The sequence below is a fragment of the Carassius carassius genome, chromosome 26 (genome assembly GCF_963082965.1).
Source record: "Carassius carassius chromosome 26, fCarCar2.1, whole genome shotgun sequence".
In the NCBI taxonomy this organism is placed as follows: Eukaryota; Metazoa; Chordata; class Actinopteri; order Cypriniformes; family Cyprinidae; genus Carassius; species Carassius carassius.
In genome coordinates this window covers 25,039,482-25,053,017 of record NC_081780.1, presented here as the reverse complement: position 1 = coordinate 25,053,017, position 13,536 = coordinate 25,039,482, and the positions used below count along the sequence as shown (strand labels likewise).

At 37.4% G+C, this 13,536-nt stretch overlaps 1 protein-coding gene and 1 long non-coding RNA gene across 3 annotated transcripts in view; both read left to right on the top strand.

Moving 5' to 3' along the window:
* LOC132106189 (uncharacterized) overlaps nt 1–13,536 on the top strand; it is a 228,828-nt gene that overhangs the window by 16,736 nt on the left and 198,556 nt on the right. The gene's annotated exons all lie outside the window — the stretch shown is intronic.
* LOC132106136 (membrane-spanning 4-domains subfamily A member 4A-like) overlaps nt 1–13,536 on the top strand; it is a 42,019-nt gene that overhangs the window by 11,809 nt on the left and 16,674 nt on the right. The window contains exon 8 of one of the 2 annotated variants that reach the window (XM_059511786.1): nt 1,267–1,615. The exons of the other annotated variant lie outside the window; for it this stretch is intronic. Within the exon in view, the coding sequence (XP_059367769.1) occupies nt 1,267–1,335 (69 nt within the window). The 3' untranslated portion in view covers nt 1,336–1,615. Of the gene's footprint in view, nt 1–1,266; nt 1,616–13,536 lie in introns of those variants that run through there. 2 annotated transcript variants of the gene reach the window in all.

Genomic DNA, 13,536 nt, shown 5'->3' with positions numbered 1-13,536 from the left:
GTCGCGATGGCAGAACCTGATTTTACCAAGTGAGACATGTTCCTGGGACAACATCTTTGTTGACCCTGGAACAACATTCTGATTAACCAAACAGATTTTAAGAACCAGTTTATAGATTTTGTGAAGTTTACGCTTAAAATCACTGTTTGGTGCTTGTACATCAGTGTCATTCATCTATCATTTCCTCTGATTTTAGGCATTACTCATGGTTAAGGTTAGGTTTAGGTTAAGGGATATGGTCAAGAATATATTTTTGGAGTAAAATGTTGTTCCAGGGTCAACAAAATATGTTGACCTAGGAACACATCTACGTTTTTTTCAGGCGCGTCCGCACTGCATCGAGTTAAAACATCTCAACTTTTCAGAATGCCGCAAGTGCACCGCAGGTCATGTGACAAGAACTAACCATTCAGCTTCATCCTTTCCCGTAACAACGATGAAAGCTGAGCCAAGATGAAGGAACAGCTGATCATAGCTGTATATGGATAGCCATTTTTAAATAAATTTAGTAGCAGAGCTACTGAAAGCGATTTTTTGTGCTGCAAATCCATTTATCCTTTGCTGAAATTTCTGCGTCTTCATGGAGAGAGCACGTCATTGTTGCTTAGCAATGACAGACGCCTCAGGAGCACTTCTCCCCGAGCGCTTTGGAAAGAAGGAGAAAGTAGCGCGCCTAGCGTTTTCCACGCGTTTTTAGGCGTGAATTTATGTGTGAATGGCCCCTTGGATGTTTCTCTACGTTGCTTTTTATAGAACTCTGGGTCATCGACACCAAGCTTCGTTAGAATTTCTTTCTAGGAATAAAATGCTTTCTGTGAATCTATAAATTCTCTCCACGAGTGATAGTACAGGTGTGGATATATTTGTGCAGCTCGGCTATTCAACATTTCAGTGTATTCAGGAGATGTTGTTCTCCTGTCAGACCTCTGTTGAATGAGAAACGAACGGAACCGGGAAAAAACTAAATAACACGTCAAAGAAGGTGGAGCTTCAGAATAATGGAAGCTCCGTAGTTTAAAGCCAAAACAAACTCCGCTTTGGTCAGCTGTTTTGAACTGCCAATACAAACTCAAAACGAACTTTGTTTCGGCCTGATTTTGTTCAAATTGACGTCCTCATTGTACTTTCAAAAATTTTGTTCTTCTATTTCATTTGAAGTATATTGGGGCTTAAAGCACTCAGTAAGGGGTGAAATAATGATTAAAAAAGCAATCAATAAGCAAGGAAGCTTATCATATACTTTTTTTTTATTTATTTTTTTTGCAGATACCTGTGGTCAGCAGCTCCTCTATGAACAACTGTCATGAAGAACCTGAATACACTAATTGTGAATAAATGTTAATTCTTGAAACATGGGTTTTCCAACGATTTCCTGTCCATTGCCTTTAATGTCTTTTCATCACTCTATCAGATAAGTGGATTTTTTTTTAAATGTGTGTAAACAAAAACTAATCAAGACTAGACAGACTATTTCATGATTTTCTTTCTTTAGTTTCAAAAAAGTTGCATAATCAACAGTGAAACTGGATATATTGATTTGAAGAACTGTAATTGCTTAAAACATTATAATTTGTAAGAATAAAATATAACGAAGGATAAATGTGTTAATTCGTGTCTTAATTAAAACCGAAAAAATGGTGTTTCTTTAACAAGGCTGATGGAACTGTGACATTCACTCCTCAAAATAGTCTAACTTTTTTGCTTTACCAATGGTAAACCGTTATAAACATAGACATAAAACAGGATTCTGTTTTATGTCTATAAAACTAAAGCAAGCACACTCAGCTTGTTTGGGGATGTAGTGAGTGTCCGTAAAAGTGCTGGCTGAGCCTGCTCTGGTGCTAGGTAAAGTTTTTATTTACAGTGCCAGAAACCCATGAAGATTTCAGATGTTCAGAAGCCTCTAAGTGCCACAATATACCAGTATAAGAAGTTCGCTCAAGGCACCACAGTTGCACTCTTGCATCAACATTGTTAACAGGCAGTGATTCTGTGTTCTTTTGGGCTCTACCATTCATAGGTAAGTATTCTGTGTATACTTCTAAGTACTTCACATACTTCTATAAATCCATACTTGTAAGTATGCTGTCTTAACAGATAAAGAAAGAAAGAAAGGAGGAGGAATGTCTTTTCTAAAATTTAAACAATTTGTATTGTGATAAGGTGCAATACAAATGAACAAGACTTGAACTTGCAAAACTATGAGTAAGACTAATGTCTTTGAATAAATTGTGATATTATTTTTTAAATGTTTCTTATTGCAGCAAAAAACGACTGAATCTGTGTGGATGACTACTGATTTGTGTGTGTGTGTGTGTGTGTGTGTGTGTTAGAGCCCAGATTCTGATGAATCGTGGCACAGAGAGACCTCACACGTCCAGGAAGAAGATCAGGGGTAGGATGTGGATCCTGTTCTTTCCAGATAAAGAAAATCCAGAGCCGCAGCTTCCAATGGACAGATCATATTCACCACTGCAACTTTTATTACTTCCAGTAGCTGTGCTTTCAATGTATAATATTTCTAATTAGGTTTTTGGTTTGTAAAAGTGATCTATTCAATAGAGCAAATACAATATAATAAGATATTTTTATGAGTTATAAAAGTCTCCTGAAAGGAGAATAATAATAATAAAAGTACTTCAAAAAGTATTGTCCCTTTTTGCCATTTTGCATATTATCTCAGAGACAAAGATGAAACCTGGATGAAAAAGAAGAAAATTAATTAATAATCAAGTGAAGCGCTTTAACATATAATAAAAATATATATTTTTGTAAACCGTATGTATGTCTGCATTTGTGTACTTGGAGACACCAGATGAGATGCTAAAAGGACACTGCCTACATTCAACTACATTTCAATTATTCATGTTTAGGTAATATATATATATATATATATATATAGTAAATACTGACACCTAGTGGAATACTGACACCTAGTGGAATCAAACAACACAATCCTCAGGTCCTTAGAGCAAACAGAAGCTAAATTACAGATTTTCAAAATCAGGATTACAGTGTTAATCTTTCTCTTCACATCTGTGTTTTCTACAGGCATTTCGTAGTGATTTTGTTCTTTGAACTTTAACTTCACAAATGTCATAACATTATTTACTCTTAATAAGGGTAGATGAGGAGAACTAATTTGAGTAGTCATATTTTTGTCAATTAAAAACAAAAAGGTAAGGCAATGAACCATATTCTCATATACTGCAAAAGTATAATGTATTCAAAATTCCTCATATGAAAGAATATTGACACTGAAATCAATAAGATCAGAGACCAACTAAAATGATAGGACACAGATTTATTGTTTTTTTTACTGTGTATCTGTCAATATGGGGAGGAAAATGTTTGTAAATCAATTTCCAATAAAGGAGCACCTGTTTTCAGGCAGTTAGATTGTTAATATTATAGTCACACTTCAGCAACTCCATACTTTTATATGAAATGATTTCACCATTTACGTTTTCAATTCAGACAATAAAATTCAAATGCTTTAAAACCCACCAATGTACAAATTAATTTAAATTTACCAAAATCAAATTTGATTGATTATTGCCCTTATAATCTGGAGAGAAACTGAGATGGGATAAGATGGAAATACACATTTTCATAAGGAGTATTTAGTTCGTATATTATGGTTAAAATAGCCAAATATCTGTGGAACCACAAATAAATGTTTAATCTTATTTAATAAAATTTCTTAATTAAATAAGAATTTAATTAGTTAAATAGTGAAAAGTGTTTTTTTTTTAAATCTTTTGTACTAGGATTTTGTCTGGATTTTCACCTCCTACCTGCGGGGGTCGCTGTTGGACAATGTTATTCCTGCTTCCTGCTTGCCTTGCTGCTGGTTTGTGATCAGGCGGGAAGGAAGTCGACCGGAAGTTGAAGTCGGCCGCGTGCAGCCATCTTGTAGCAGAACTTCACTTGCGTTAGCATCCCATTGACTCCCATTCATTTTGGTATCACTTTGACAGCGAATAACTTTACATCTGAGGCGTTTAAAAGACTCCATTTGTCCATTATTTATTTCTAAAGATACACGACAATGTGTAAAGGGCTCCATTACCTTCTATGTTACATTATGGCCACGTAGAAACAGTTTTTGTAAAAATAGGCTAACGATTGCGTCAACCACTCGACTCTCTGTCGCACAGTAGAGAAATTACCTTACAGACAGGAGGAGAAGCTCGCAGGCAATCGGGGAGACGTCAAGAGAGAAGCCCATAGATATAGAGTCCATAAAAGCAAAATATTTCAGAATACTTACTCCTGCTCACTCACGCCAAAGAACTCCCCGCTCAAGCTCGCCGTCTCTGCAAGATTAACGATGGCAGTTTGCACGCACAGCTTCTAGAAGATTTACATCTGTCAGACAGGTTGCTGACGTCATCAAGCTTAGTTTGAGTCTGCGCGTCAGAAACGGAAGTGCTAAAAATCGCTAAAAATGGGCTTCACTTGAGTGTGTCTCAATTGAGTTCCAATGGGGTCGCTGTGTCCATTTCTTTTACTGTCTATGTTTGTGATCGTAGCTCCCTCTAGCTTTGTTTTTTCTGTAGAATCTTTATCTTACTATCACTCTCTGTTGTTTATAGTGATACAACATAACATAATTCCCACCATATTTCTCATATTATCTATAAATCTAATCTGATTAATTTGATTGTTCACTGTTATTTTAAATCCGTGAGTGCAGTGCACCTGCATCGAGTCAGCACTCGTTAGCTTGTCATTAGCATTTGCATTTGTGCCTATCGCTGTTTTCTTTTCTCCTTTGCTCTCTCTTGCTACTCTCTCTCTCTCTGCAGTTTTTCACAAGTTCATCAAACAACTGTGGTAAGAATATTTCATCAAGCAAGGTGAGTAATGGCTTGTTATTTGCACTTCTTGCCACATGTACAGTTTATCTATCTCTGTCGCTGATGAGGGATTCACATGTGATTAATGCAGGGAACTAGTTAGGCTGACAGAGAAAGATTTCACAATTAGAGACACGCTTCTAAACTTTAATTGAGGACAGTAAGAATGTTAGGGCTCTAGATACGGCTTTGGATGCGTCTAGCTCAGGGATTCCTGTACATTGTTCGGTTCCAGTAGCACAGCCCCTGCAGCAGGGCAACTGGGTGACAGTGAGGCAGCATAGTCGTGGGTCAAAACACCGCTCTTCTGTTCCGATCAAAACATTAAACAGGTTCTCCCCACTCAGTGATGCACCCACTGAGAAACCTGATGAAAGTGCTCGAGTTATTGGTGATTCTATTGTACGGAACGTGAATATAGAGACAGAGCGCCTGACATCTTGGCAAATTTAAAAGTGCTGGCTAATGCTAAACCTAAATACAGTAAGATTGTTATTCATGCCAGCACTAATTATGTTCGAATTCGCCAGTCGGAGATCACTAAAAATAACATTAAAGAGGTGTGTGAACTTGCAAGCACACTGTAATATGCTCTGGTCCCCTCCCTGCTTAGTGTTGTGACTAGATGCATAGCAGATTGTCATCACTCAATGGCTGGATGTCTAAGTGGTGCCCACAAAATAACATAGGTTTCATAGACAATTGGACGAGACCTGACCTGTTGAAAAGAGATGGTCTTCATCCCTCCTGGGGTGGCGCCACTCTTCTCTCTAGAAATATGGCAAATAGTCTTAGTGTTTATACTTGACTAACTGGGGCCCAGGTCAGGCTAAACTGACCGTCTGCTAGCTGCCTCACGTCACAGAGGTCAGCTAATTCTCAGCACATAAAGACTCTTTCACCTAGATATCACACTATAGAGACTGTGTCTGTTCCACGAACTAGAAAATAATAAAACAAAAATGTCCAAACCAATTTAAAAGAACATTGTGTAGGTTCTGAAATTTCTAACCGTTACTGACACCAGTGGCCGTTAGAGGAACTGCAGCCAGTCTCATGCTCGTTCTCAGTGCGCACGCTCTTTTTTTTTTTACTTACGAGGAGTGTCCGTGGGTGTCTGAATTGTGCTGGAGGCTGGTCGCTTCTTTCCATCCGCAGAGTCCATCTGAAAACACTATTGCCGCTGCTTACTATAATGGCTGGCATGCCTTACATACGGTTGTAAGCCCAAGTAGACGAGAACGCGTATGACGTCACATTTTGTGAATTTTCGCGCCAATTCGGGCCCGACTCCTCCACACACAATTGAGCCTACAGGCTGATAGAGGCAACCGTGGTGGACAGTCGAGGTGTCATTCTTTTTTTTACATCATGGTTGGCTCATACATGTACAAATGAAAACTCTGTCTTAAAGATCTTTTTTAAGTAAAAACCTCCTCATAGCTCCTTTAAGAGTAATAATTTAATTGATGTTCAACAAATAAAAAACAGATGCAATACGATAAACAAATGATAAAGCTTGGCTTATTGAATATCAGGTCCCTTTCTACGAAAACACTTTTTGTAAATAATATGATCACTGATCATAATCTAGATGTGCTCTGTTTGACAGAAACCTGGCTGAAACCTGATGATTACATTATTTTAAATGAGTCTACCCCCCAAGATTACTGTTATAATCATGAGCCGCGTCGACAAGGAAAAGGGGGAGGTGCTGCTTCAATTTATAACAAACTTCATATAGCTAAAACTGTAATTTCTACTTCTTGTTACAAGTATTGTAGAACCATCACTTCTACCACAAAAGACCAGGACAACTAGAGCCCCAGATACAGATCCCCTGTAAAGACCTTGTCTCAGAGGAGCACCAGGACAAGACCACAGGAAACAGATGATTCTTCTGCACAATCTGACTTTGCTGCAGCCTGGAATTGAACTACTGGTTTCGTCTGGTCAGAGGAGAACTGGCCCCCCAACTGAGCCTGGTTTCTCCGAAGGCTTTTTTCTCTATTCTGTCACCGATGGAGTTTCGGTTCCTTGCCTCTGTCGCCTCTGGCTTGCTTAGTTGGGGTCACTTCATTTACAGCGATATCACTGATTTGATTGCAAATAAATGCACAGACACTATTTAAACAGAACTGAGATGACATCACTGAATTCAATGATGAACTGCCTTTAACTATCATTTTGCATTATTGACAATCTGTTTTCCTAATGAATGTTGTTCAGTTGCTTTGACGCAATCCTTTTTGTTTAAAGCACTATATAAATAAAGGTGACTTCACTTGATTTGACTATGAAGATGGGTCATTCCACAAAATGTGTGCCTTTTGCATCAAACAGAATTAATACAACAAAAAAAGTTTTGATTTTAAAATACAACTATAATACATAAAAGTACATTGAATATTATTTTAAATAATTTAAATAGCATTTATGTTGGTAAGGGCTTTTAACCTGTCCCTCACTATGATCTTTCTTTTTCAGTAGGACTTTTGCAAAATGATATAAAAATCGCATTTGCGTATTGTTATTAATACAGTCTCATTGTTAAGCAATGTTTGGGCAAACGTTACCCTCATTAGAGCCTTGAATTTCAGTAAGGAGCCAATGTGCCCTGACTTTTTCACACCCCTCAGGCTAGGCTTCGGGCCAATTTTCATGTCATGGTTCAGGGATGGGAGAGGCCTCTGGCCTTTTTTAGACTTCTCTTGATCTTTATATATTTTAGACATGCATCAGTTAGTGAAAAAAAAATTGCCACACTAGTGGAAACAACATGAAACTGTGCTTCTGCAACTGTCCACAGCGGCTCGACAGTGTCTCTAACCAGATTTAAGCAGCAGATTCGGGTTCCCACCAGGTATGATATTGATAAGTATTGGATCAGTGTTGTACTATTGCTAATGCCTTTCATGCAGTAGCCTGGGCTCCCTTGGGGCAGTCAGACCATAATAATGTCCTTTTGATCCCTGTCTATGGTCAGAAATTAAAATCTGTAAAAACATAAACTAAGGTAGTTAAACAATGGTCTTCTCAAGCCATCTGTGCACTCAATGACTGTTTTGATAATACAGACTGGTCTGTTTTTAAAGAGTCATGTTGTGATCTAAATGAATTTGCTGAGGTGGTTAATGCTTATATTAATTTTGCTGGAAATGTATGTGTGCCCATAAAGTCAGTGACTGTGTACAGCAATAATAAGCCATGGTTTAGCAGAGAGATAAAACATCCATGTAAAAATAAACAACGCCTATAAGAGTGGCGATAGAGATTTATACAAGGCGGCTAAATATGACTTTGAGAGAGCTGTTAATAAGGCCAAGGTTGACAATAGGCACAAGCTGAAAAGCAAACTAAAGGCTAATGACAATAGAGGGGTATGGGAGGGTCTGAAGCAGATTACTAATTATACTAGTATAGCGTCAGTGGTCAGTGCTGATCCTAAGATGCCTGATAGTCTCAATGATTTTTACTGTCACTTTGACAGGAACTATGTTGATGACATCACAAAATTGTTGAATATCAATACCTCCAGCCCTCCTTTTGTAATAGAGGAGGATGAGGTTAGCTCTTACTGCGAAAGCAGAACTACAGGAAATCTGCAGGTCCCGACCTTGTATCCTCTGCTATTATTAAACACTGTGCAGATGAATTGGCCCCAGTCCTCATAGACTTATTTAACTGGTCTTTAAGGGAATGCACTGTTCCTCAATGTTTCAAGTCTGCTCTCATAATTCCGGTGCCCAAAAAACCCATCATAAGTTGCCTGAATGACTACCGACCTGTAGCACTAACATCAGTTATAATGAAAATCTTTGAGAGAATAGTATGTAAACATCTGTCCAGTGTGGTCAGGCTCGACCCCTTCCAATTTGCCTATAGGGCAAACAGGTCTGTTGAGGACGCTGTATCCTTATGTCTCCATTCCATTCTACAGCATCTGGAGGCCCCAGGCAACTATGCAAAGATCCTTTTTATAGATTATAGTTCTGCTTTTGATACAATCCTACCCAGCAAACTTTCTTTGAAACTTCAACAAATGGGGGTCCATAATTCCTTATGTCACTGGATCTTGGATTTTCTGGTGAAGAGAACACAAGTGGTCAAAATAGGTAATAACCACTGTTGGGAACGTTACTTTAAAAAAGTAATTAGTTATAGTTACTCACTTCTTGTTCCAAAAAGTAACTGAGTTAGTAACTGAATTACTCTATAATAAAAGTAACTTGTTACCAGGGAAAGTAACTATTTGCATTACTGTAAAAAAAAAAAAAAAAAAAAAAGTAGCTATATGTCAAAGAATTTTTATTTTATTTTTTAAGCAGTTTTCACAAGTCAGTTGAAATAAGTAGAACAGACAGGTGTTCGTACATGACTTTTGATATTTATTGCACGTCAACAGACAGGAGGGGTTTAATCCTGCACTTCAAGTATTCTTTTTGTAAAAAAAGTGTTTTTGGCCACTAGCTTTGGATGTGTGTGTCACACATTCCATGTAGGCTACACATTACATGTACGTTCTTGCCTTTGACCACAATGCATTTGAAGTAGTGCTTATATCTCCACCTTGAAAATGCCAATTTTTCATCGGATTGCTCCTGACTCTCCATCTCTGCTACTGCTGCGAATCTCTGTTTAGCTGTTGCGTGTGTGTGTGTGTGTGTGTGTGTGTGTGTGTGTGTGTGTGCGCGTGCTTGGCGCCGCTGGCGCGTGTGCTGGCATGTGTGCTGGCATGTGTGTAAAAACACTGGCTCTGATTGGCTACCATGAAACACATGACTTTGTCTTAGCCAATCATAATCGCTTATCTCGTTATTAACCCACCTCCTCACTCGCTGTGTGAGACAGGGGTGCGTTCAGATTACATAGTTTATTAAATCAATGCACAGTAACGCACTGCATTTAACGTCCAGTAATGTTAACGGCGTTCTAACGACGGGAAAAGTAATTAGTTAGATTACCCCGTTACTGAAAAAATAACGTCGTTACCTAACGCCGTTCTTTTAAACGCCGTTATTCCAAACACTGGTAATAACATCTCCAATATTAAGTACATTAACACTGGAGCCCCCCAGGGGTGTGTTTTGTCACCACTTTTATATTCATTATACACAAATGACTGCACGTCACACACTGATTCTGTTAAAATGTTTACATTTGCAGATGACACAACAGTAGTGGGGCTCATTTCTGGGGATGATGTTGCTTATAGAAAAGAGGTTCTCTCATTGATTGAATGGTGTTCCAACCACAACTTAGACTAAATGTCTCCAAAACTAAGGAGCTAGTGGTTGACTTCCGCAGAAGGAGGAAGTTGTCCCAGCCCTTGCACATCAATGGGGAGGTGGTGGAGCGGGTGGACAGCAGTCTTGGGAGGGTTACTTTAAAAATGTATTCCATTACAGTTACTAATTACTTAATTAAAAAAGTATTCAGCAACGTAATCCAAGTACCAAAATATGAAAGTATTATAACTGATTACGTTTGGATTACATTTGGATTACTTCAAGGTCAAATATTATTTTTTTTAAACAACAACTTTTATTAATTAAGAATTTCACAGCCATGAATTAATATATATGTTTAAGGACTATACAGACATCTAGTGCAAGGTATTGGTATTACAGATTATTTTGTTTTATTTTCAATAAAATATAATAAGAAAGAATTTTAAGACAATGGAAATGTTTCTTCAACAGGAAAATAGATAATACAAATTCATTTTTTTAAGTAAATAATTTTTTGACAATAGAAAATGTTTCTTCAAAAGTAAAATAGAGAATACAAATTCATTTTTCTCAATGAAAATGTAATAAGAACAATTTTTAGGCAATGGAAGATGTTTCTTCAAAAGGAAAATAGAGAATACAAATAAAAAAAATTCTCTTTGCAAATAAAACTAACTTTTAAAAGTGTAGGATTCAAAATTACTGCAAAGTTTAATCCTGTTAAAAATTGCAGTTCGTCTTTTGACAGCATTTGGCATAGGTAATGAAGACAGAATGTGCATTCAAACTGTTCATTCAGTTTGGGCAAAATTTTCTGTTGTAACGAAGGAGGACTCCATGTGGTCATCGGACATTCTGCTTCGAGATGATGTAAGTACATTTCCCCCATAACTAAATAAACGTTCAACAGGAGCACTAGAAGGCAATGTGGTAATGTACTTCATGAATAGCGGCTTGACCCAGGGATAAGAATATTGTTGCTGGAAGGCACAGTTTGCACTGTACAACCATGTTGTTTGCATTTTCTTCTTTGAAAACAAAATAGCAGCGGAATTTCCATGAAAAGAACGCATTTTTGCCCGCGAGCAGCATATCGTTTAGCAGCAGTGATTTAATCTGAAAGTATTCCCCCTTTTTTCAAAATGTAACTATAATCTGATTACTACGTTTTTTGACGCAACTGTAACGGATTACAGTTACTGGATTTTTGTATCCTGATTGCGTAACGCCGTTACATGTATTCCATTACTCCCCAGCCCTGGTGGACAGTTTTAGGTTTTTAGGTACAACGATATCATATTCTTTAAAATGGGATGATAATATAACCAACATTACCAAAAAAGCACATCGAAGAATTTTTTTCCTTCGTCAGCTGAAGAAATTTGGGGTAGCCTTTAAGGGTATGTTGCAGTTCTATCGAGCTGCTATTGAGAGTGTCCTTACTTTTTCTATTACAGTCAGGTATGGCAACTCTACTGTTCAGCAGAGGTTGCAGCTAGACAGGATAGTTAATACAGCCTCAAAAATCATTGGCTGCAAACTCTCCCCCATCTGTGAGATCTACGAGGCCCGTATACATCAGAAAGGCCTAAAGATCCTACAAGATGATAGTCACCCTGCCAACTGCTTTTTCTCCATACTTCCACAGCGTGCGTTAAGCTGGTGTCTAATCACAAAACAGGAACCGCTGGCACAATCAGAGCTCATTACATATTTCTGAAGGAGGGACTTCATAGAACAAGGAAATCATCAGCCCGTTTTTATGACAGTGAAAACAGTGGTATACATGAAAAATACTGTGTTTTTTACACGCGAAACATGAACACGTTATATTGCACACTGTAAACACAATCAAAGCTTCAAAAAAAAAGCACGAAAAACGGGACCTTTATGCTTGACGTCGACTATTCATTGCTCCTTATAGAGGGCACAACAGGATAAGAAATATTTGAAGGACTTCCACATTTACACACTGTTTCCTAACAGTTGACAAGACATGTGATTATATTACTGGATGCTTGAAATTGAGCAGGAGAATAAAAGAGAATGGCCACTCCTTATGAAGAAGTGTTTAATGCAGCACTTCACAAATGTTGTAGTGCAAAATTTCTGATTTGGGCCTAAAATATAATTCTGCTCTGTAAATCGGTCTTTTAGTAGATTTTACTCAAGACTACTCAAAACTCAAACTACTTAAGACTACTCTGCTCAAGAAAATAGAATGAAAATAGGATAACTTCACATCTTTTCTGGCTGTCTTAATTTCTTTCTGTTTTTAACCTGGAATACCGAAACAATTTTTGATGAATTCATAAAGATTTATGAAATGGAAGCTGTTTTCTTTATTCCTTTTGGCTTGGCAGATCAAGAAGAGTACACTCCTGGAGAGTGTAGTGTCTGAGACAGATCAGACATGCAATTATTTGTTATATTTAACAAATTATCCAAAATACTTCTCACCCAACAAGCAAACAATGTAGTAGAGTTTTGTGAACTACCCCTGAACTGCAACTAACAGAACCAGGCCTCTGGTTACCAAAGTATCAAAAACACATCCAGAAGATACGACTGCAGCTTGATCTACTTTGTAAAACAGTACTGATATGACCTTCTTTTGATATCCTAAATAATGATGTATTCATAGTATGTTACCATAACTTGCATCATACTGTTTTAGTACATTTCAGTTTAATACTGTACAAATCCTCCAGAACCTCATAAACATGCAAATAAGGTGTCAGATGAGACAAGGAAACATTTTCCCACTCAAAACTAAAGACTATTCAGTGATATAAAGGATGCAACTTTGGGAAATAACCCAAAGTATAGGTAATATTTAACCCTGCTGTTAACTCAGAGTTCATTTCAGCATTTGACTGGGTTCACATGAATAGTCCAGAACACTGAATAACACAGCACTAGGATCAAACCAAGCCACAGTGTGTTCTGTGTCAAATTTACATATTTTAATTTCTGATAAACAGAAGAGCAAGCACAGAGCCTACAGCTGGTAACTTACAGTACATAAAAAAACATTTAGCAAACAAAGCAAAAGATAGCTTCTTATTTGTTGTATCAATTGTTTAACAGTAGTGTTGTGTACAAACAATTGTGTTAACAGTCCTATAGTTTTATAGATGACATGGAAAGAGCTTGTACAGACTATTTCACCCTCCTAAAAAGCACTTCAGCCACCACTGCTATGGATAAAACCCATAGATAACATGAAGTCTGTTTTAGCAAATTGTTAAACATGTTACTGTCTTTAAAACTCAGAATAACAAATATCAATGGCAGAAAATCCCTTTAAGCCTCTGGTATTGCTTATTTACAAACCCCCAATTCCACGGAGGTTGGGACATTTTGTTAAATGCAACAAAATCAGGAATCTGTGATTTGTTCATTCTCTTAAACTATTACTTAATTGACAAAAGCACAAAGAA